Genomic DNA, 24,140 nt, shown 5'->3' on the forward strand with positions numbered 1-24,140 from the left:
ATGCCCTGCTCTGCTCTCTCCCCAGGATCGACAAGACAATGCTGGCCAGCCTGAAGATCAAGTGAGTACCTGACTCTTCTCTCCTGTGGTGATTTCCTGTGTGATGCACAGCGCTGGGAGCTGGCTCTGTGTGTGGAGGATGCTTTCCTGGGAGCTGGGTTCCAGCCGGTTCCGTGGAGTCCAGCCACGTCCACCCCTTCCAGGGCATGTGTTTGTACATGTCCCATAGCCTGTTCTGAAAGTCTAAGGTGAATCAGGCACTGGGAGATTATAACAAATACAGTGACACGATCACTGTAAGATCAGTGGGCTGAGACATGCACTGGCCAACTCACAGGGCACCAACTCTGCCTTGGGGGTACTGGGGGTGGGAATCAGCAGGACAGGCTGGCACTGAGCTTCTGGGTGTAAATCCAGTGAAATCTGGAAGTTTCATATTTCATTTTTCAATCTCGCAGTCTGGAGAGGGGCTGGGTGTCAGTGGGAGAGTGAGTGCCTGTGACCCAGCTCCTCTCCCGTGCTGCTGGGGGGCTCTGGGCACTACTCTGGAGGGGGTGGAGGTGTTGCTTGGGCCCAGGAGAGTCTCTGGACTGGCAGTGTTGCTTGGTGGGTCCATCTCGGATTTGCCACAGACTTGCTGGGCACTGGTGGTGTGGACTGTGGTGCTCTGGCAAGGCGGTTGCTGGGCCAGGTCCTGTGCTGTGATGGAGCAAGGCACGTGGAGTCACTGCTCCTGCTGGGAAATGTCATCAGCTGCTGGGGAAAAGCAGGTGAGGAAGGTCTGGGAATGGTGGCACTGGTGCTCTCTGCTCCCCCAGCACTTGTGGCTGTCTGGAACCTGCTTCCTGTTCCCACCAGCTCTGTCCTCCCAGCTGCAAGTCTGGGGGCACCAATCCCTTCCCTCCCACTGTAGGGCATCCTTCCCTCTCCTGGATTCTGGATAAGCTCCCTGGGTTGGGGGTTCCCCATTGTGAGCACACAAGACTCCAGCACTGTCAGCTTCAGCTTGGGTTGATACAGAAATATTCTGCCCAAGTGTCCCCCGGGCTCTGGGCAATTTGTAGGGTGACAGCTCATGTGGTTTGCCTTTATTATCATTACTTGTGCAAATTATTCATTAATGGAAAAGTATCTGGGAAGCCTGGGGGAGCTGCCTGAAGGAGCTGGCAAATGCCCGTTGTAAATGGCACAGCAGAATGGTTGGTGCTCTGCTCACTGCTCGGGTTGTGCTGAACTAATGACAAGTTTAAATCAACATTTACCGCTTTGGGGAGAGGAGGGAATTCTCTGCAGACTTTCCTTTTCCTGTGAAGCCGAGAAGGACTGAGCTGCTTCTTGTACTCTGCCGTACACTGTGCCCTGATTTTTTTCCAGGGCTGGTGCAGCAGTTCTGCTGCAGAAACCCCGTGTACCCTCCTCTCCCCACTGTGCCAGGCAACTAGTGCTGCACTTGGAATGCTGTGGAAGTGCTGTGGGCATGCTGCCATGCAGGGCAGGGTGAGGGTCTGGCTCCACATTTCTCTCTCCCTCTGCCCCCTCCTGCCCTGGCCAGTGGAGACAGTTTCCTTGGATCTTCTGATGAACATCCACTGCTCTTTGCAGCTAATGCTTCCCACAGCCCTGTAATGCTTCTGATCTGTGGGCAGATTGCTTCTTTAAGTGGTTCTGTAATTGTGGCCCAGCCACGCTTGTAAAAGCTTTTTAAAATTATAAAAATATAATAAACCCAAAGTTTTGATTTTCTAGTGCCCTCTTGTTATTGCTGCAGTCTCTGGCTGAGTGTCCTGGCTTAACCCACGGCACAGAGGCACCAAGCATGGGCAGTTTTCTTTCCCTGTATAAGTCATTAGCAAAAATCCAAGCACCTCAGGGAGCCTCATGCTGCTGCAAATATCAACACTGAGTCACAGACACGTGGCGGGGGCACCGTGCAGTGGTGGATGTGGCTCCTCAGATCTGGTGTCTGGGGGGATGGAGCAGGGCAGCAGGAGGGCTGAGTGAAGCTCTGGGATGCAGGGCAGTCCCTGCCTGTCCTCTCTCAGGATAAACTCGTCCACGAAGGTGGCACTGGAGCATCAAAGCAGTTTTCCCTCTGACTGTCTCTCCTTTTTCTTCTTCAGTTTGGGTTTCATTAGTTCCTATGGTAACCATGAATATGTCTGAGGGACTGGAGAGCTGAGTAGACACTGCAGAGTGGGAGTGTTGGGGGACGTGGTGGGTGGGGAGCCCTGGCATCATGGGCAGGGGCTTGGCTGACCCCTCTGGTCACAGGTGCTGAAGAGGGGCCAGTGCTGCACTTGGGCAGGGAAGGTGCTGCTGAAAACTCCAGCAGCCCTGGGTGTCTGCTGCCAAACAGCCACGGTCACTACTGAAGTGCCCAGGAAGCTCTGGTGGGTTTGGGTCTGGTTCTCCCCCCAGGAGCTGTGCCATGCCCATGCCTGATGGGCAGAGGAACCTGAGACCATGGGCACCAAGCCAGGAGCTGACTTGTCCTGTCCCACCACCTGGGTTTGAACATGCCCTGGCCATGGGCCAACCCTGGCTCTGGAATCCAGCGTCCTGGGGCAGAGGGAGCTGAGCCTCTGGCTGCTGTGGGGAGCCATGGGCTGCTCTGGGGAGCTGGGACATGCTTCCCCCTCCCATGGATGGGGGCTCCCTCTGGGGGAGCCTCACAAAGCCCAAAGACAGCCTGTGGGGGATGGAGAGTCAGGGAAAGGGCTTAGGGATACCCTGCTTGCTGGTTTTGGGGGTACATGTCACCAGGGGTGGCAGCAGGCCCTGGTGCTGCTGTGCTCAGGTGCTGGGGCTGTTGAGAGCCACTGGGACCAGGGCCAGCCCCAGGGAGCTGCGGGATGGAGACTGGGGCACTTGGGCAGTAAATGGGATTTGGCATGTGCAGACTTTGGATTTTGGTTTAGACTAATTCCATTGTCATTTTGCTGTTACGTTTGTTTGTTCCTTACACACTTTGTGAAAGCACTGGGGGCATCTGAACCCCCTGGGCTGACAAAAGGGGCATCACATCCAGAAGCAACCCCCCAGCCTTGGATTGGTGATGGTGTTTTCTTGTGCCACATGAAATCTCTGCAGAGAGCTGGCAGCATCTCTGGGTTCTCAGGGTGCTCCTTGGGGAGTGGCTCCATTGCAGACCTTGTCAAACATGGGGGGTTCAGGTCAGCTTGTGCTGCTGGGGAAGGAAGAGCTGAGCCAGATGGCAGCTCAGCCACTTCCTGAGCAGGAAGGTCACCCTGGAGGGAAACATCAGCCCTGCAAAGATCTTCGCATGTCAAATACCAGTCCTGGCCAGGTGAGCCAGCCAGGTGGGTCTGTGTGCCTCTCACAGCTGCCCTGTGCTAACCTCAGGCAGCACGTGCAGGGGTTCCCAAGGAAGCAGCCAGGGACCCCTGGGCCCCCCTGGCCTTGGGAAATCCTTGTATTGGGGATGCTGGAGGTGGGAAGGTTCAATGGGGACAAACCCATGGGGGTCTTCCTCTGATGAGGATGAACGTGTGGGGACCTTCCTCCTCATCTCTGGAACAAGCTGGCAGAGTGGTGTCCTGTTCACCAGCCCTCTGCCTGCCGAGAGCTCTTCAGCCTCTGCGCTCTGGTTGTTTGCTCGTTGGTGTTGGTGGGATGTACTGAGAAACCGTGGAGTATTTAACAACAAAAAAAAAATCAGTAAAAAAATTCCCTCCTTCAGGCAAAGAGTCACCTCTTCCTTCAGCCTTATAAAGCAAAAATAGCACCGAAATAATCATGTCTCCATGGAATGAAGGAGCCCTGTACAGCAATTACTGGGAGTCAGCGTGTGTGCAGTCAGAACTCACATGAAAGAGCATGTGATGCTCCTCTGCTGGTGGGATCAAGAGGATGAAGGTGGGAAGAGATGAAAGCTTTACTTGACCTTCGTAAAATGAGCTGTGTCCAGGCTTGGGGCTCTTTAATATTTGATGGGCTGGAGCTGAGTTAATGGGAAGATGTGGGAATGATTTAGCTTCTTGGCGATGGCTGCTCCGAGTATTGCACTAATCTTGGAGGTTTGCACTTGGGTCCTGTGAGGACAAGGTCTGGCGAGCAGATTTGCATCTAAGTAAATTCCTTTGACTTATTAGCACTTTATAAATGGATAATTGCATGCAAATATATGTTTTGCAATTATACTTAGCTGGAGTAGCACATGCAAAGGAAACACTGTTAAAACTACTGCAGCACACAGGGAGGCAGGTGGGCTTCCCATCTCCTTTGCTTTGGAACTGCTTCTCTCCAGGGCTGCTGAGCCTGGAGCCAGCCCAGTGGAAACCTGCCAACATGCCCAGGGATGGTTATCCCAGCTCTGGAGCCTGGTGGGACCCTCCCCCCCGTGTGCCTGGGGAGGGTTATCCCAGCTCTGGCACAGAAATGCCAGGGAAGGACTGAGCGTGTGGGGCTGGGGTGTGAGGGGTGCCCAGGGACTTGGAGCAAACTTTAAACCCTGTTAAACCAGTGCTGGGCTGGAGGGACAGAATGAAATCAGGCTGTGTCTCTCAATGGGTCTGTGCTGGGTGGGTGTTAGTTGGGCACCCAGAGGAGTGCAGGGCTGTGGCAGCTTGGAGGTTCATGGCCAGGCATGGCATCCCAGGCAAAATGAGTCCTTGTGTTGGCAGTGGGTCGTGTGCTGGGTCCCTGCTAGGATGAAACCCCTCACAGTGCCAAGGAACTGCAGGCACGTGGCCAAGTGTGACACATTCCTGCTGCTCTGCAGGCGCTGTCTGCCACTGTCCCCACTGCTGCCTGAGCTGCCTTTGGGACAGTGGCAGGGGCACAGTCCATCCTACCCAGGGCAGCCCCAGGACTGGTGGGGGATTTATAAAATCCAGCGAGTCCCAACGTCTCCTTGCTATCTCTGGTGAGCAGGCAGGAGCACTTCCCTCTTTCGTGGAAGGGCGGTTATCGTCCTGGCTGCCTGCAGACACCCAGCCCTGCGCCCATGCAGCATCCTCCCAGCACATCTCACAGTCTGCTTGGGACAGAGGAAACTTTCCCAGGAGGAGGAAGGTGCTGTCAGCTCTGAGGATTTGGAGTGTTTCAGCCATTTAATCTGGTAAGCCTTAGCTATATAAAATTTCAGGGTGGGGAAATGGGTGCTGGCACAGCTCCACTGATGCTCCCCCTTGGTATTTGACTCCGTGCTTTCCTATTAGTGTCTCACTGTATATATTTGGTTTTATGGGAGGGCTTATTCCTGCAGAAAGCCCAGTTATGGAGTGGAAGGGATGGGCTGGGATGTGGCAGTGCAAGCGCAGCTCCCCGGTGAGGTTGGAGGTGGCGCAGCAGCGCGTTCTGTGTGTGCTGCCCCGGCCATATGTTAAAATGTTGTTGTTGCTGTTAGACAGCCTTCCCATATTTAAAGCTAGATTATCCACAATTACATCTGCCCAGAAGATTGAGCAGCCCCACGTGGGTCTATTTTTAGCTCTGTCTCAGAACTAATAAAATGTGATGGTTTATACATCTTTCCTCCTGCCGTATTTACAGCCTGTCAGGCTGGGAGCTGTTTGCAGACAGTTGGAGGGTGGCTGCTTCGGAGAACAACCGCCTTCTGAAGGCAAATATGGTTATGATGGGTGGAGGGAGCCGTGATAGCTGTGGTGATTGAGGTCCCACCTGCCTGAGGTTCACTCCCCTGTGTCCGGGTGCAGGAGGATGGGCCTGTCTGCAGGAGTCACAAGCCTCACCCAGGCAGGGTTTGGAGAAGCTCTTGCCCTACTCAGCGTGCCCCCTGGCTGCCCCCAGCCATGGCCGTGTGCCTGCTCATGGGGAGCGATTTGGGCAGTGTGAGCAGCCTGGAGCAGGGCAGGCAGTGGCCATGCAGGCGCTCTGCCAAAGCCTGTGGTTTGTTCCTGATGATAATTTTGTTAATTGCTGTACTGCTGCTGCCGGCTGTCACTTCTCCTGTGACCTGGCCTCCTGCTGCCTCTGGTGCCGGTGAGCCCATGGTCTGGCAGAGATGGGCAGCCACTGGCACCCAGCAGCATTCCTATGCCATGGGAAGGTTTGGTGCTAGCAGGGCCCGTGGACCTGGGCTAGAAATGCCCCTCTCCATCTCTGCTCTTTTATTTCTGGTGGGGCTTGTGACGCTAGTTTTGCACTTGGTGAGCAAACACTGGCATTGGACCTATACAATATCCAAGGAACTCACATCTTCCAAAGCCTGTTGCAAAAACATGGCTCATCTCAGGCTCCCACCCAGGAGAGACGTAGAGGTTTGACAGGTACTTGAATAGGTCAGAGCTACATTTTGAGTCTCTGTGGAGTCTAAAAGGTCAATCCTTTCAGGCACTGTCCTGTCTCATTCCTCTCAAATATTGCTGATGTCACACCAGAGACCACAACAGCTCCTTCTTCCTACAAGCAGTATGGTGTTAATCCTCTCCAGTCTGGAATGCAGAGTGCACTTCCCAAAATCCTGACATGCTGATCTGGGTCTCTTGTTCCTGATCATTGATGAGGTTGCACGGCATGAGGTGATTTGATGAGGAAGATGGTGGGTTTGCAGTTAAAAATGTCTTCCTTTTCCATCTTTTTTTGATCTGGAGTAAGAGACAAGAAGAAAGATGTAGAGCAACAGAAACCCCTTTCTGGATGTGATTGACTTCAGCACGTTCCCTGTAGTATGGATGTGTCAGAGATAATAGCCGTGTTTTAGCTCCACAAATTACATGTCTTTTAATGCTCTCACATCAAACAAGGTGTCTGAGGGAGGCGGATAATCGAGACAGTGTCATCTCCTGAGGGAGTTGCTGGGACCTCAGCGCTGCTGCTCCAGCTGCCACCCCCTGCGGCACCAGGGCGTGTTCCTGGCACGCTGATGACCCCCCTGCTGCTCCCCACCACTGCTCCTCCCCCCTCGGGGTGACTGGAGAGAGAAGGTGTTTTTCCCTACACAGCATCCATCCACGGTGGGCCAAGGGGTGCCACTGTGGCAGTGGAGGCTCAGGAGAGGGAGCGACGGCAGAGCCACTGGGGAGGGGGATCAGAGAGGCCGAGGTGCCTGCTCTGCTCAGCTGGGCTCCTCTTCGTGGGATGGGATTAGTGCTTCTCCAGAGCAGGAGCAGCCCTCCAGACTGTGTGTCCAGCACTGCCACCAGGACCTGCCTTTGCAGCCACCAGCTCTCCTGCTTGCTCTGCTCACACGAGGACTCCCTGCAGCCCATCTGTGCTGCCACCCCTGTGCAGCACCGTCGTTCCCAGCAAAGCCAGGGCTCCTGGGGCCAGGTTAGCAAAACCCCAGCCTGGGTTTCAGCTGTGCAGGGCGGGACTGGTGCCACCGTGCTGCATCCCACGCTGCCTCTGAGTGCTTTGGGATGTTTGTTCCAAGGCTCTCGCAGGGCTGGGGCTGAGGGCTTTCTTCAACAGCAGGATTTGGAGACGCGGGTCAGCATCGCCTGTAGCTGCTGGCCCCGCACCTTTCCCTGTGTCCCCTGCTCGTGGCTCATAAGAGCCCGTGCAGGGCAGAGGGCAGCTCTCCCTGGAATGCTGGTCTCAGTGAGCAGTGCCTGGAAGCCTGAGCCTCCTGCCCAAGCCCACTCTGCTCTTCCCTGCCTCTGCCTGGGGTCACCCCCCTCCTCCCACATCCCTTGCAGCATCCTTGGGAAGGGCATTGCTTGGCTGAGGTCAAAGTTTGTGCCTAATCCTGAGCTTCCTGGCAGGATTCCAGTGGTGATTGATTGGAATAATGGTTTCAGGGATGACCTTAGCTCTGCATGGGGAGCGGAGGAAGGACCAGGGGCTGAACAGGGTGCTGGTGGTGCTGGAAGCGTTGGGCATGTTAGTGGCTGTGCATCCCAAATCTGGCTTTATTAGTAATTTTAATGATGAAGGGTGACATTTAGTTCACTGATTTACTAGTAAAATTCAGAGGATCTGCTCATGCTGTAGAGACTAATTTCCTCTTCTGATTTGATCTAATTTAATTGGATGCTGAAATCTTGGAGCTCATCTCTTCGGGAAGCCTGAGTTCACAGGGAGAAATACCCCGAATTATCTGGAATACAATTTCCATGTAATCGTGCTGCTGTCATAGCCATGATTACCTTGTTCTTGTTATACCATCGGAAATTATAGAGTTACCCCAGGGAGCTGCTGATGCTGCCCCCGTTGCAGTCACTGCTGGGCAGGGAGAGCCCAAAGCTGTCTTACTCAGGCTGTTGGAATTATGGGATAGTGTTTGGCTTGTAGCCAAATGGCACATGGTAGATGGGAGAGGTGTGTAGGAGACTCCTTGTACCCACAGCTTGTTTTGTTCCTTGATAAATGAGTCTTGGAAAACCACCCGCTATTCATGTGTTGATCGCATGGTTGGTGTTCCAGGCTCCTGTCTCTGATGCTCCTGGGTCACTGCACCTCGGTGCTTTCCTGGAGAAGTTCTTGGCCTGGCTACGGCTCAGGCCTTACCCCCTTTGGAGCTGGTACCAAAGTGTTGTTGGTCTGGTTGAGTGTGTCCATCACATGCGGTGCTTGGCATCGCCTGCACACTCTGCAGCCATCAGCCATTTCATTGGGATGCTCCAAAGTCTGTGTGGCCTTGAACAGGGACAGTGTGGGGTGTGCAGGGAGGTGCTGCTTCCAGCAGGAAGGGTGACAGGACCCGGCTGACCTCAGCTCCCTCCTGCAGCGAGAGTTCTTTCATTTTTATTCTTCCATTGTGGCTTTGACTGCTCTCTCTGCTTATTGCCTGAGAGGGCTGGAAATTGTGCTGGGGAGATGGGCCATTGTGGGCTCTGCTCAGCCCCAAGTCAGGCAGAAGGTTGATGCTTGTCTGTGCTTGTGAGAGGGATGGGCTCTGGACAGGGGTGAGCCTGTGTCCTTGCACTTCAACCCTGTCCTTCCATGTGGGAGCCACAGGGCTGGGGCACAGGGAGCTGCCAGCACGGGGGCACTGCAGTGTGGGGGAGCCTTGCCAACTGTGTGGGGTGGGGCTGGGAACCTGGGGCTGCACACATCAGTCTGATGGCTGGGAATTGTCACGGTGCTGGGGTGGCTGCTGCCGTGTCACGCCTGTCTCACGCTATTTCTAGGGAGATAAACTTGTGTTCTGTCTCTCATTGCCTGCATGGAGGAGCCAGCTCTGTGTTTGCCTGGGATTTCCTCCATGTCTTTCTAACTGAAGGCATAAAATAAATTTCTAATCAGATTACTTGGGACTGAATGTAACATAATCTAAAGCTCTATTTCTTGTGATACTTCCCTAAAACTGGATGCTCTCTTATCCTCTTCCTGCAGTGCTGATTGAAATGCTATAATCGCTTTCTCCCTCGTTTGCAAGCTCCCAAATCCATTTCTGCTATGCCAGGGAAATCGGGATGTGGCTGCTCCTTTGCAGAGAAATGGTTACTATTTTTGGGTTTTGGTCCATGTTGCATCGGCTCCTTTTGTTTCTCGCTGGCTCCCAGTTCCCGGTGGCGGTGCAGCTGCCCCATCCCAGCTCTCCCACCTGGGCAGTGCAGATGTCCACGCTCAGGTAGTGGTTAGCACCCAGGGGGACTCTGGGTGAGTGCCTGGGGTAGTGGGGAAGGGTCCCAGCAGATCTCTGGGCTCCCGTGAGCCCCTGCAGGGGTGGGCTGGCCTGCCTCCAGCCCGGCTGGGGCAAATGCCTGGCATAGCTCATGTATTTCTGGTGCTGTCCCTCGTGAGTGAGGGAACCAGAAATATCTCCTGCACAGGGAGGCACAGAGGGTGACGGGGACGGATCCTGCGCCATCTAACGAGGCAGTGCTGTGGCTCTGGCTGAAGGACTCCTGAGTCACCAGAGCTGGGGTCAGCTGTGCCTGCAGCTCAGATGGGAACGATGGGGCTGGGTCCTTCACGGGTGGAAATGCCCTGTTGGTGGCTGAGGAAGGTCAGTGAGCTACTCACCTATGGGGAGTTTCATCTCGCTGTAGCATCAAAACAAAAGCCAAAGGTATTACATAAACGTGTGGCTTCATAATAGTATTAATAGTGTCATTTGTTCATGGCAGATTCAGTACTCTCAGAGATGAAGGCTCAATCTTGTCCCAGTCTGGTGTTTTCAGATCATTCTTTCTTAGCAGAGTGTCCAGAAGAAGCTGTCGAGCTCTGCACAAGCGAGCTGGCCACCAGGTGATGTATCACTCACGGCCACCAGGTGAGGTATCAATCAATGCACGGTGTTGTCCTGACCTGCCCTGCGCTCCCTCCAGCCCCTCAGGCTTCCTAGTTTGCTGCCAAACTGTTTCTATGAAGAAAAAATGTCAGGGCGTTTTTAGAGACATATTTATTTCTTCATAAAAGAGGGAGAGCTGCTTACCCTGGAGATCATTTAGTCACTGAAGGGGTGATACTGAATTTTTTAAAGGAAAGATGAAGACTTGGAGCCTCTTGAGCTACAACGTTCTGTCTGAGGAGATGTCCTTTGGCATGTCTGGAGGGCCTTCAGGAGTGCTGGTGCTAACAGGGCAGAGGTGGGGGCTTTCACATGTGCCAGCCCTGACACCTTGTCTGCCTCCCCAGGCATCACTGTCATCCTGCCCTGCTCCATCCCGGAGCAGCCACCAGATAGCAGAACCTGAGAAATACAAGGCAGCTTCTGCAGGGCTCGGCACAGCGGGAGGGGATGTCCTTGGGAGCAGGAGGTTCCCTTTCCTTTCACCTGTTTGCCCAGTGAATGAGCATCCAGCCCTCCTAGGAGAACCCATGGCCCCCCAGCCCTCCTCCAGCCCCTCACTGTTTATTATCTTGCCCTCAGCCTATAAATTACAGATCAGCTGCAATGAGTCCAGAACCAACTGCTTCCAGTGTGGGCTGGGCAGCATTGGGGTGGAGAGGGAACCTGGCTGAGTGTCTGCTCAAAGTGTTTCTCTATTTCCAAATAGGAGAGAATTGAACATCTTTAAAAATCAATACAAAGCCACTTCAGCATAAACCAAGAGGACATTAATACTTAACTTGCCTGGAAAAGGGGAGGAGAGATGTGGAAAATGTCTCCAGAGAGAGAGACTCAATGAAATTCGAATCTGCCTGTTTAATGTGAGAGGTAAAAGGTTTAAAATTAACCCCCCTCCCCCTCCATTAAGTGGAAGCTAATGAGGTGCTGGAGAATTGGTGTAATTTGGCAGGGAAATGGGACCTAATTTCTTTTTCTTTTTTTTTGTGCCTGAGAGAATTGACAGACTGATGGTTTCTGCTTGAAAGGAAGCAGCCAGATATTTTCTGCAGGAAGAGATCTGTTGATCCACCAAAAACTTTATTGAGACACTTGGCAGGGGAGTGAAGGGCTCTTCCCTGCTGTGGGGTGCAGGTAGCACCCAGGTTTAATCCTCTTACCCACTTGCATTCTCTCACCACCACTCACAGTTTGGCATCATTGAATGTTGTTCTGAGGAGGCAGAAATGCATTTTGGGGGGTTTGGAGAATGGGCTGGGTTTTTCCCTGTGGGGAAGTGGGAACCTTGACAATTGTCTGCTGGAAGTGCTGCTGCCTCAGCCTCCCCAGGGATCTCGAGATCTGGTGAAACACAGAAATACTGATCTTGGGTTTATGTTTGGATCTTGACTCTCTGGAGAGCTCTACATGCACAGTGTAGGTTGGGATGGGTGCTGTGGTGACACTGAACCGCTGTCTGGTTCATCTGGGGTGAATTCATGTGGTGTGTTGACAAAAATAACATCACGTCCGTTTTTAGCTGACTTACAGTAGGATGCTGAAAGAGATTACGGTGATGATGGGGGTTGTGGTTGAATTTAAAGAATCCATCTGATTAGAGATTGTGCCGAAATATTTAGATAGAGATGGTCAGAACTGAGGTTATGTTGATCTCCTTAAGGATGGCAGGCAGGGGAGGGGAGTGATAGGCAGGAGGGTGACAGGCAGGAGAAGGCAGCAGGAGCGGCTGCTCCCTGCCAGATGTGGTCTGTGGCCTCTTGTGAGCTGTTTCTCCTGAGCAAACACATTAATTACAGGCTTTGCCAGGGGAGCCCCATGTGCTGTTAATGATTGACTGCTCCAGCTGGGGGTTTCCAGGCAGCTCCTGCTCCATGCCGGGCTGTTGCTCTGTGGGTGGGGAGCAGGGGGCCGTTCTCCCCATCTTTGCCTAAGAGCTGCTGCAGGTCCCGCCTGAGTGGATGGTGGCTGTGGTCATCTGCAGCCTGTGCGTGGCCCCCACCAGACTCGTGTTTGTGGCAGGGAACCCCCAAAGCCCTGCCATGCCAGCTGTGACACTTTGTGGAGCAGCCCCTCAGGGGCCCGGTGCCCTGCTGCCAGCAGGATTCTGCCCTCCCTGCTCTAAGGCCAGGCTGGTTAAACCCACCCAGGGGAATGCTTCCATGGGCTTGACCAAATGCAGGAGGATTGTTTCGACTAGTCTGGGTGGCTGCAGGGATGTGGAGCACCAGTGGGCTTTGGGCAGGGACCAGTGTCCTGTCCTGGGCTGGGTGGGATGTTCTCATGCATGTTCCCACATGCTGGCAGCATGGATGGTGCTTTCATCCCTCAGACAAGGAGATTGCTCAAAGTGCTGTAGTTTGTCCTGTGCCTAATTTCTGTGAAAATTAAACTGGCAGAGGAGGAAGGTGAGACAAGGGGGGCAGAGGGACCCGAGTGTTTTATCACCACAGCAACACAGGCTTCCAGGGAAAGGTTCTGAGGTGAGAAGTAGATCATTTACAGTTTACTTAATAAAAGAAATAACTCTCATTTCCTGGAGGGAGCTGTGTGCCAGCTCCTGGTGTGAGGGACAGGCTGGAGGGCCTGTGCTGTCCCGCTGCTGTGGCCTGGGCTCAGTGGGGAGAGATGCTTGGCCCTGCAGGGTCAGGCTGGGATTAGGGTTAGGGTCAGGCTGGGACCAGCGTGGGGGTCCCGCGGGGGTTTGCTGCAGTAAGGGACACATCTGGGGGCAGGAGAAAGTCCTCCTGCTGTGCAGGTTGAAGGGGCGGTGCTGGCACTTCATCCCTTAAGGAGCCCCGGCAGTGGGGGCCTCGTCAGCGGGGACGACCCCGGGGCTCCCCCGCAGACAGTCGGGTCCCCGGTCCCTTGACGTGCTCAGAGCCCCCGTCGCCCCGCAGAGCCGGTCCGGGGGTCCGCGGGGACACACCCGCCCGGCCCGGGGGGAAGGGGGCCGAGCTGCCTCCATTCCGCACCGCTCCCCGCGGGGCCCCGTGACCGGCCCCGTTACCGGCCCCGCGCTCGTTACCGGCGGCGCGGGGAGCGCGCGGGGCGCGCGCGGGGCGGTGCGGGGCGGGGGCGGTCGCGGCCGTGGACGCGCCGCCGCCCCCGCCGGTGCCGGGCTCGGTCGGCGGCGGCAGCGGCGATGTCCCGGGCGGGAGACAGGACGCGGTCCCGGCGCGCGGGGGTGCGGGCGGCCGTGGTGCTGATCGGGCTCCTGCACCGCTCCCGGCAGAGCAGCGAGAGAAGGTGACACCGCGGGGAACGGGGAGCGCTCGGTACCGGGGCTGCGCGGGGGCTCGGGGCCGGCGGCGGGAGCGGGGATGGAGCTTCTGGGCGGTGTGTGCCGGCGGCGGGAGCTGGAAAACAGGCACCGGGATAACCGTGACCCGCTCACGGTGTGCGCTGTGAGCCGGCGGCGGTACCGGGAACCAGACAACGGGAACCGGGAGGGCAGTGACCCGCTCACGGTGTGCGCTGGGTGCCGGCAGCGGTACCGGGAGTCGGGCACCGGGATAACCGTGACCCGCTCGGGACGCTGCGTTCCAGCCTCCTCGAGCCGGGTTAGCCCCGACACCCGCTGCTGCTGCTGCTGCAGAGCCGGCAGGACCAGCGCGGTCCGCAGGGCTCCCGTGCGGGCAGAACTGTTGTAACTCGGCTCCGCAGCTTTGTCTGTTCCGAGAACAGCTGACAAATGGTTTCATCTTTCATTGCCGAAGCCACGGGCTGTACTTCGTGTTCAACTTTGTGCCGTAGGAAATGGCCTGTTCGCAGTACTGTGCGAGCTGGCATCTGCTCCGCGGGCTCCTCTCCCCCCGCTTTGCACGGGAGTTGCTGTTGGCACCAGAGATTGACCCCGCGCTGATCTGTGCGGGCTGCCCCGGGCAGGGAGTTCTCCAGGACTCTGCTGCTCTGGCAACTTCGGTGTTAAACATAGCCAGAAATATATACCCAAACTTCACAGTGTGTGTACCTCTGGTTTGGGGTGAAAGCGATGTGGGCACTCCTGCAGACTGAGGGGTTTTTTGTTTGTTTCTTTTTTCTCGGTTCAATTTGTGAGGTTATACCAAACCCATATGAATGAAGAATCGATTATTTAGAATCTTTATTGTAAAGTATCCTCCCACTCCCTAATCTATGAACATGAAAAATGGGAGTAAGGCAATGGGGAAGGAAGCTTTTAGTCCATTCCCAGTTGTGGGTTGCAGGTCCGTACCCCATTTTTCGGTGCTTCTGCCGTAGGGACTTTGCCTTGGACAGCTGGTGCCCTTGAGAGCAGAGTTTCAGTGATGCCTTAATGACTGAACAGTGGCCTTCCCAGGGAGTTCACGTGTCACTGTTGTTTTGGGATATTTTTCTCTCCCTTGCTGGGGTTTTAGGTAGATCATCAAAGCTGACCAGATGGAAAAAAACACCTGCAGGTCCTGACTGCCCTGAGTGAGCAGCAGTGATGGATTATCACCTAAGCTGAGCCATGGCTGGGATCCCTGTACTTCATGCCCTCACAGGCTGGGACGTGGGGTGTGGGGACTGCACTGGGGCTCACTGGTGGGCTTGACCATTCCTGTCCTTGCTGTTGCCCCTTTGGGTTTTGTCTTGCTTAGCCCAGGCCCACCCCTGCCATAGTTCTGTCCGTGGACCATGGACTCTGGCTATGGACCAGCAAGTTTTGGACAGAGGGGCTGGCTGTTTCTGGGGGGCAGCCTGCAGTCTTTTCTCCCACTTTCATGTGCTGTGTGTTTGGATTGTCAGAGTGCCGGGGAGGTGTGTGCTGCCAGAAGGGTCCAAATGCTCCTCTGGATGTTGTCCCCACTGAAACCTGTTGGCCATCCTGCGTTTGCGTTGAGGCCAGTGACTGCTTTACCGGTCACATCAAGAAAGACTTTCCCAGAGTTGTCTTTCCCCCAGGTACCAGGTTTCTATGAATGAGCTGAGCATGACACTGGAGGGCTGAGAAAAACCTCGCTCTGAACTTGCACAAGAATCTGCCTCATGATGTGCAAGCCTGGTTTTTATTTTTATTTTTTTCCCAGCATCATGTTGTGCACAAACTGTCTCAGTGCAGTTCTTGCTGCGGGGTTTACTGAGTACAGCAAGAATCACACAGACATCTCAAGGGGAGAACAAGACCCTGAGGTGGTTTTTTCCTGTCTGCTGTGGACTGAGGAACCTCCATGGGAGTGATTGCAAGAATTCAAGCAGTGCTTTACGGTGATTGCTTCATCTTATGCAAGCTGCCAGGGCCATCAAAGTGACATAATCTGCAGGAAAAGGGAAGGACTGCTAGCGGCATCGTCAAAAGGGACTCAGTTCCTCCACCTGCTCCTATTTGCTTTTTTTTCCTCCTACATTTGGTCTTTGTTCCGCATTTGCAATTGAATTTTGCTTTCCATGAGCCATATGCAAGCCTGGCAGGATCAGTGGCAGCTGCAGAGTCCCTGGTGGCCCATGTCCCTTTCTTGTTAGCAACCCAGCAAAGTGCAGCTCAACACACCACCTTTGCCAGGCTCCTCTCACAGGGCTGGGTGGTGCTTACCTGCCCCTTCACCTGCAATCTGCCACCTGTGGCTCCCCTGCTGAGGGGAGGGGAGCAGCAGGGAGCCCTGGGGGGTGGCTGCTGCTGTGGGCTCCTCCTGGCTCCTGTTCTGCTCTGGAAATCTGGAATTTGGACTGTATTTGTATCTAAAAGAATTTTCCTGAATGTCCTACGTGCAAGTGAGGTGATGCAATGGTGGCTGTCCTCTCGTGGAGTAAAGCTGGTGGGTGGGTGCCTCGGTGTGGGGCACCCCTCCATTCACAGTCTCCCCTTGCCCATTGGCACCAGTCCCATGGTGCTCAGGGATGGAGGTTTCTGGGAGCTGTTCTCTGCAATTTGCAAATTATTGAATCAGCTCAGAAACGGCTGCCTGAGGCTCCTGGCTCGGGTTTGGCAGGAATAGGATCAGACGAGCCTTCTGGTCTGAAAACGTCTGCATGTGCCTTGGCTGATTTACTCAGATCTGCAGGAAATCTCCACTTTCTCTGCTTCTGCAAGGGAAAGCAGGCAGCACATTTTGTAAAAGATAAAAACTTTTTCCTACCATTACTTGCATATCAAACCTTACTGTCCTGGCTTGGCCCAGTGAGAAGTCCTTGGCCAGTTGGAAAGATTCCAGTGGCTGTAGAGGTGCAGACAAAGCAGGAGTCAGCTTCTCACCAGCCCCCCAAGCAGGATGGGCAACACATGGTGCAGCAGGGACCCCCACGGCCAGCAGAGGCAGCTGGGACCCCACAGCCAGTGTGGGCAGGGGACCCCCATGGCCAGCAGAGGCAGCTGGGACTCCCATGGCCAGTGCAGGCCACAAGGATCCACTGCCTGCACAAGGGCAGGATGCTCAGAACTGTTCAACAATGTTCTCTGTTGGGGGGAATTAAAGCCAACCCCACTGGCAGTTAAATATCCCCTTGCTCTGAGCTGGCTGTGGTCCCCCTCGGGGATGGTGCACTGGGGATGCTGTGTGTGTGCAGGTGCAGGCTGGCAGTTTGCAAATATGTAGTTCATTGCAAGAAATGTGGACCAGAAAATGCCGCACTTTTTGTTTTTTTTTTCTTTTTGCTGACTCTGAGGCTTCTATATGAGAAGGTAACGCTGCAGGGCCATCCTGAGCCAGGACATAACAAGGTAAATCAGTTTTTAGGGAAAATGCTCCATGGCAGGGGCTCTGCCCAGTGCTCTGGCAGCTCCTCAGCACTGGCTGCTCGGGCAGGAGCCCAGCTGTTGGGGGGCTCTGGGGGCTGGGTCTGGGGGGGTTCTGGAGCCTTGGGGCTGTCTGACTTTGGTGGAAGCCTGCAGCAGTGCGTGTCCTCTGCTGACGTCCTCCCTGGGATGAGTGATGATGCAGCGAGATCTTGCTTGCTTGGCATCCCGGGATTGGGTGGAGAGCTGCTCAAAGTCAGGGCAAGGTGCTTTGTTCAGGCACTCGCTGCAGATTTCCAGGTGTAAACCCTCATCAAGGTGCCCTTGTCTGTGTTGCAAAAAATCCACGGTTTTGGTTGGATGTCTTTTTTGCAATTTGTGAGCAGATGCCGAGGGTTCCTGGCCACTGCTGCTCTGCCTGGGGTATCGGCAGGTGCTTGTGTCCTGGGGTCAGTCCCAGCCCTGTGGGGGATGGAGAGGAGCCCTCACAGAGGGAGGGTGAGCAGCCTGCTCCCCACTCCCACCGCCTGCTGTGGGCAGGGCTGAGCTCAGGTAGGGGGAGGATGGAAAACAATATGGAAGCATGGTCCCCTCTGAAAACTTAAGAGACTGGGAATGGAATATTAAATAAACTAAAAAGGAAGCAGCTGGCAAGGTAATGCCCATCAAGGATAAAAAATGATGAGTGCAGAAATAGAGGCTGTTAATTTACAGGACAGTCACTGCTGACCTTCTCAAGGATGCAACATCTGACAGGCAGAACTTGTTGCTGCAGGAGTTTGGCACTTCCTTAGGCCAGGTTTGATGTGTGGAATTAAGTGTAGGCATAAGGGTAACCTGGGCTGCTCCTGCCTCATTTACACAGTGTGACAGAGGTAGAGCCAACTGTTTGCTGTGGAGCACTTTGCCGTGTCAGGTAACACATTGACATCTCCCCTTCCCGTGTGTGATTTATATGAACGTACTGGGTCAGTTTAGAGCCCATCTGGGAAATCAGATGGACAAAATGAGAAGGTGGGATGCATTAGGAGTTTTTCATTAGGATTTGGGCTGAGAGAGGGGGAGGGAAGTGTGCACTTGGAGTCAGGGTCTGGTTGGGAACACTTTGGGGGTTCAGGCAGCCCCGGCTCTGTGCTCAACAGAACTTTTTAATCAGAATTTCAATATGTCAGTGAGGTTTACCCAATTTAGGATATGAATTTAAAGGTACTTTTGGGTTGTGATCAGGGACGCTCTAAAGAGAAAGACCTCACCTACCCTCACTCTGCTAGGAGCTTGCCAATGCCTATGTATTCGAAATGGGGTGAAAAATCCCCATTTACTCCCTCTTTGGGAGGAGCCAGGGGAGCAGCCCCGGCCTGGTGAGCTCTGCCTCCCTGGGAGCTGGCAACAGCTGGGTCCTGGATGGGACCATGCCAGGATGGCAGAGCTGATCTCAGTCTCCGTTAGGAAACCCTGCAGTCAGCCCTGCATAACTGCATTAAGGTATTTCCTTAATTAGATTTACTAAGTATGCAGGATTCTAATTCTTTCTTTTCCTTCTCTCTAAATTTGCCTAATGAGAAAAACAAAGAAATAAAATTACTAAAGCGATGCCTGTGCTTCCTTCTGGAGACGGGTGTCCAGCAGGCTCTGCTCTCACCCCTCCTGTGCACTGGTGCCTGGCTGTGGCCAGGCCAGGGTGGGTGCAGGGGCACTGGGGGCAGGCAGAGCTGCCTGCTGGGCACCAGGTGCCCCCGTGGGGAGCAAGCACAGCGCTGTGACCTTTGGTTGTGTTGTCAGTGCTGGTCTCCCGTGGTGCCAGGGAGAGGTGAGTGCAGGGTGAGCTGCACAGCATCCCCAGCCTCGTCTTTGCTGGCAGGGGCACCCGTGACCTTTGCTGTGGTTTGGGCTCTGCAGAGACTTGTACTCTCAGTGCCAGCTGGGCACCGTGTCTCAGTGTGGGGCTGAGAGCCCCTGCTGGCGCTGGGGTCATTTCAGGGGGATCCTTGGATTGTAGCCTGGAGCACAGACAAAGACGTGCTAATCTTCCTCATGATTCATTTATCATTCTGTGAGGGTAATCTGTTTGGGAAATGGGCCACTAGCCCTTGACCTCGGTGCTGATGGCAGATTGAATCACTGGCGTCCATGGTTGGACTTCAACATAACAGATTCCCAGTGTGGAGGCCAGTTCCAAGTGGTGGTTGGGGATGGGCTTGTTTTGCTCTCCCAGAACTGTAGGAGCAGTTCCAGCAGTTTGGCCCCAAAGAAGCAGCCAGCATGTGACAGAGGAACGTGTTGTTAAGTTGGGTGATTTTGTAATACTTAGAATACGATGCTATGGCAACCCACTACAAATCCCAGATCAAATCAAATTATTTGTGCGCATCCCTATAACTTTAATCTTTGCAAAGTCGTATCCTTTTTATGCCTTTGAGGCCGCTGTGCAGCTGAGTGCAATCAGGCAGAGCTCAGGGTTCAAAGCAAGGAGAGCAGAGGATGAGTGGTTTGCTCCAGATCAGGCTGTGCTTTAGTGTCCTAGAAAGTCAAAGAGCAAACAGGGAAAATCTGTCATCCTCGGCATTTTTCAGCAGTGGAGTCATGGTGAGATTGAGGAGAGCAGAGAGGGAAGGAGCTAGATAAACAGTATGGGTGGGCAGGAGAGAAATTCTGCTATTGCCCCACATTACTTCAATTCATTTCTTGCATGGAAAAATTGGAAGATGCCAAGAGCTCAAAAGAGGTGTAACAATGTAAATTTAACCTGCTCTGAGACAAAAAAAAATGAAAGAAGATGTATTTTGGTTTAATATAATGTGAAACATCAGTCCTTGGTCTGGGTTCACGTTTGGACACAGCCTGATGGGTGTTTCTCTCAGGTGCTCTGGCTGTGGCTGCACTGCTGGCACAGCCCAAGCGGTGCCGCAGCCCCCAGTGCCCTGTGGCTCTGAGGGGCACAGTGTTGCTGGTCCCATTCTGCCTTCCCAGCATCCCCACTGCCTCTCTGCTTCATCCCCACTTCACCCCCTCAGCATCTCCCGCCTTCTCTGTGATGCAGGGCCCTGCCGAGGAGGGGCTGCAGCCACCCGAGCCTCCCCCACGACCGGCAGGTGATTGTCACCTGCTGTCACAGGTGCTGGGACCCGGGAGGAGAGGACAGTGTGAGTGGAGGGCAGGGCCCAGGATGGTGGGGCTGGCAGTGAGGGCCAGTGTTTCCAGAGGTCAGGTGTGCACCCTCTGGCAGGAGCTACGTGTTTTGGAGAGGGCCCCAGCGGGCCCCAGTGCCTGCTGCTGTGCACGCTGTGCTGTGCGGAGCCATCCGGGGCGGGCTGCCATGGGAACCAAACCTCGTTATGGCGAGATAAACAGTTGGACATTTTGGCCCGGTTTCTGCAGGACTAACCTGGCAGGGACGAGAGGAAACTAAATTAAATCTCAGATTTTCTGACTCCCCGAGGAGCATCTGGCAGTGCTGCTGTGTGATGGCGTGGCTGCCTGCCCGGGAACCGCCGGGTGAGAGGGGTGGGGATTTTGTTGAGTGGAGGGTTGAGGCCATGCCTTTGAGGTTTAGAGGGCTTTTGTGCATGGCACGGGGTCTGCTCCCCGCTTCCCTGGGATCTCGCACCGTCACGATGCTTCTGCTGCCTCCAAATACAGCGCCTGTGCCAGGTGCCCTGTTGTCAAAGGGGCCCTTGGCTGGGTGCCTCCAAACCAGCCAGGGTGTCCCTGGGTGTCACGGAGCTGGGAGCCTTCTCTGCTGCCAGAAGGCTGCTAAGCCACAGGTCCTGCCATGGTGGGGAAGGTGCTGGAGGGAGGGAAGCTGTGGGCATGGGCTGTCATAGGAACCCAGCCCTGCTGTCCCTGCACCACCAGCACCACACCAAGGGGCAGCGAGGGCTCACAGCTCGCCCTGGGCACGGGGCTTTTCCGGTTACTTTTATCGCTTTCTAAGACCGTCTGTTGGGTTTTTTCTCAGATTCCAGATATTACTGTACAGGCAGCCACATGCCATGGCTTTGCCAAGGGAGATAACCCTTATCTCCTGCCTTGCATGCTGGCTTGGGCAGGGGAGAGCTGACACGCCTGTGTTTGGTTTTCCAGGAAGCAGGAGCTGCTGAACAGCACGGATGTGACCGTCCCGGAGCGGCCCCTGTCACCCCCCCTCACCGCCCCCCCGACCATGAAGGTGAGTGCAGGGGCACCGCGGTGCCGGGCCGTGGGCGCGCGGTCCGGCCGAGGCGCCGGTTTTGGAAAGCCAGGCTGGTGAGGAACGGCACTTCCAACGCAGCAGCTGTACGGATTAGGGCTGTTCCCGCAGGAGCAGCAGTAGGTGGTTTCTGGAATTCAGCCGGCAGCCTGTTCCGACACCATCCATCCCTGCATCCACGGCGGCGGGGCCCGTGTGCCAGCGGCCCATCCTGCGCCGCCGCTCACGTTATGCAATCGCGAGCAGTAATGACGAGCAGGGTGCTGAGCTCCAGGGCTGTTTTCCTTCCAGTAACCCTCCCCAAGCACTGTGGTGGGTGGCTCTGTGCCAGCACGAGGCAGACGGTGCATCCCTGGCCGGCACTGCTGCAGGGGCCAACCCACCGCTCCTTCCTGCCAGGGACCACTCGGCCACTGCCAAGCTGTGCCAGGCATAGGGAACTCCAGAGGTGCCAAACAGAAATAAAGCCATGTGTTTTCCAGGCTGGAAGTTGTCTGTGGGCCTCTGGGTTTGTTTGTGTGCCTCCTTGTTTGGAGGTTCCCAGTGCCCCTGCTGCCACTTTGGTCCCGCTGCCATTGGTTTGAGGCAGGCAGAGGTTGGGACATATCTGCTGATATTTAAGAGATGGACCTCAAGGAGCCTGGGACAGGAGATGTCAGGGATCAAGGAGCCATCAGCTTGATGAAGGGAAAGCTGAGGTGACTGTGGCTGTGGCTGGGAGGCAGAGACCTGGTTCTCAGGACTCAGTTGGGTTCTCCGGTGGCAGCCAGTGTGGAGGATGTGGGTGGTCACTTGGCCCCGGCATAGCTGAGCCTGCCATGAGATGCTGCACAGCATGAGTGCATTGAGTCGAAGTCCTTGGTTCTCATCCTGCTCTGCCCTGCTCTTGGTAGACTCTAAGGTGCTTCCCAGAGATCTGTGCAAGGTTTAGTGTCACAGAGAGGGATGGGGGTAGGCATGGGTGTTGGGACAGGAGCAAGTCACTGGCAGCTGAGACTGCCTGTGCTTTGTCAGAGCCATGCAGGCATTCTGGCCAAAGAGGCTTGTTCTGCCTCCTCCCTGGTGCTGCTGGGATGGGAAGGCCCTGTTGGTGCTGGTGCCTATTCTGCAGCTCCTGAGCCAGCAGCTTGGGTTGTCCTGCACTGACTCTGAGAGGATTTACATCTAGGATTCATTCAGCTCCTTTAGAAGGGCTATGACTTTTTTGTGCATACAGATTTCCAGGCAGAGAGGGATTTTCTATCTCTTGCCCAGTGCCCGGTTTCTCCTGCCACTCTCTCAGGAGAGTGCCCAGCTGAGGGGCACAGTGCATCTTGCCACAGGGCCATGAGTCCCTCCATGGGGCCGTGCATCCCCGCCGTGGGGCTTTGCATTGCATCCCAGCAGGCACCTGCCCGTCCTCTGCAAACCCTCACTGCTTCCTGCCCAACCTGTTCCGGGCACTTTGCCTCCCAGGGGAGCCACCCTTTGAAATAACAAGGCAGCCGTGCCGGTGTGCCTCTGGCTTGGGAAACATTAACGAGGGGAGGTGTGGGGCCGGGCAGGGATGGCCGGGCTCGGCCGCTCTTGCCGGGTGCCCGGGAGGAAGCCTTGCCGCGGCAGCAGCCGTGGCTGCGCAGCCCATGCAGGCGGGGGCTGATGCCGAGAAGGTAATGGATATAATGGATTTCTTCCCGGGTCGCTGGTGAGTGCTGTGACGTGTGGAGGGGAGTGCTGGGGAGGAGGACTGGCACAGCTCTGCTCGCTGCCCTCCATCCATGGCAGCTCCCGCCTGGTGCAGGGTTATTCTGGGTGTCATTTTGTTTGTAAACCTCTGAAGCAGGCACTTACTGGTCACTGTCAGTGCCAGAAGTTGCCAGCTGCAACTTCTCCAAGTGCTCCTTGTTCATAGGGGTACGCCACTAAACTCACGACCCAGGACAAAGTTTGTCATGTGAAGGTGGCAGGGCAGCGCTGCCCGCTCTGGGCTGCCTTTGGTGTCATTGCAGACACCAGTGCAGGTTCAGTTTGCAGCAAGAGCCCAGCACAGTGAGTGCAGAGTCCCTTCTGCTGGCTGCACCCTCGGTGGGTGACGTGGCTTCTTGCCGGCGCCACAAAGGTGTCATTGTACACACACTGTAATTACCAAAATGTTTGTGGCCTGGTAAGGCTGGCTCTGAGTATGCACAATGCCATGAAGGGCACAGCCTGCTGCATGCTTTGTTCAGTCCGTGTGGGCATTTTCTGCAGGACTGTAGCAGGTGGATCTGGTGCCACAGTGGGGTCAGATCTTGCGTCCGGCTACCTGAAACTACCCAAATTGACTCAAAGAACATTTATACTTGGAGATAAAGGAAATCCAAACCAAGCTCAAACTAAGGAAAAGCCTTTTTAAAGAGTGTCCAGCTGTGGGCACAGAGCTGTCTGAGACGAGGTTCTTTTTAACTCCCTCAGGAGTGGTAGGTAAGGGTGGGCTTAGTCTAAAGCTGGAAACACGGCCAGGGCTGTGTCTGAGCCACGGCTGCCCCACCTGTGCTGGCAGCTGTAGGCTGCTCCTGCTGTAAATTTGACCTTTGCTCACTGCAATTATTAAAGGAAAATCTCTCTCAGGTTTTCCTTTGGCCTTTGATTTTCATTTCTTCATCTCCTCCCCTGTTTTTTTCTTCTTTTTTTGTGTGTGTTTTGAGAAATTCAGTCTATTCTATGAGCTCACTAAAAAATCACTCCCCAGGCCTTTCCCCTTTTCACCATGATCCCTTCTGCCCCAAATCCCACAGCCCTCTCCTGCAAACTGTTTCTGACAGCTGGTAGCATGGGAGCTGCTGATCCTGCTTTCTTTCCACCCAGACTGGCAGTGTCTGCCATGGCCCAGCCTCTTATCAGCCGTGTGAGCCAGGATCACTGCACCTGGAGCAGGGCAGGAGGCCAGGGGTAAACATGGGTTAGAGGGGAGGAGGGGTGAGAGGAGAGATGGGGCTGCTGTGTCACACCTCCAGAAAAGCCACTTACTGGTTTACTGGGAGTGCCACAACATCTACAGCCATAGTTTGACTGGGTAATTTATTTGTGTGCACCTGAGAGCAGGCAAAGCTGGGCAAGGGATCAGGATTGTCCAGCTGAGGTTCAGCTGTGCTGAA

The 24,140-nt window shown here is 54.9% G+C and overlaps 1 protein-coding gene across 17 annotated transcripts in view; it reads left to right on the forward strand.

Moving 5' to 3' along the window:
* The window catches only part of RAP1GAP2 (RAP1 GTPase activating protein 2), a 57,720-nt gene that overhangs the window by 14,378 nt on the left and 19,202 nt on the right, over positions 1 to 24,140 (forward strand). For 11 of the 17 annotated variants that reach the window (XM_064678192.1, XM_064678189.1, XM_064678193.1 and 8 more), the window contains 2 exons: positions 26 to 61; positions 20,919 to 21,003. In XM_064678192.1, coding sequence (XP_064534262.1) covers positions 26 to 61; positions 20,919 to 21,003 — 121 coding nt within the window. Of the gene's footprint in view, positions 1 to 25; positions 62 to 5,035; positions 5,081 to 13,276; positions 13,409 to 20,918; positions 21,004 to 24,140 lie in introns of those variants that run through there. The other 6 variants (XM_064678194.1, XM_064678200.1, XM_064678195.1 and 3 more) reach the window with 4 other exon arrangements.

The sequence above is a fragment of the Pseudopipra pipra genome, chromosome 21 (assembly GCF_036250125.1).
Source record: "Pseudopipra pipra isolate bDixPip1 chromosome 21, bDixPip1.hap1, whole genome shotgun sequence".
Lineage (NCBI taxonomy): Eukaryota > Metazoa > Chordata > Aves > Passeriformes > Pipridae > Pseudopipra > Pseudopipra pipra.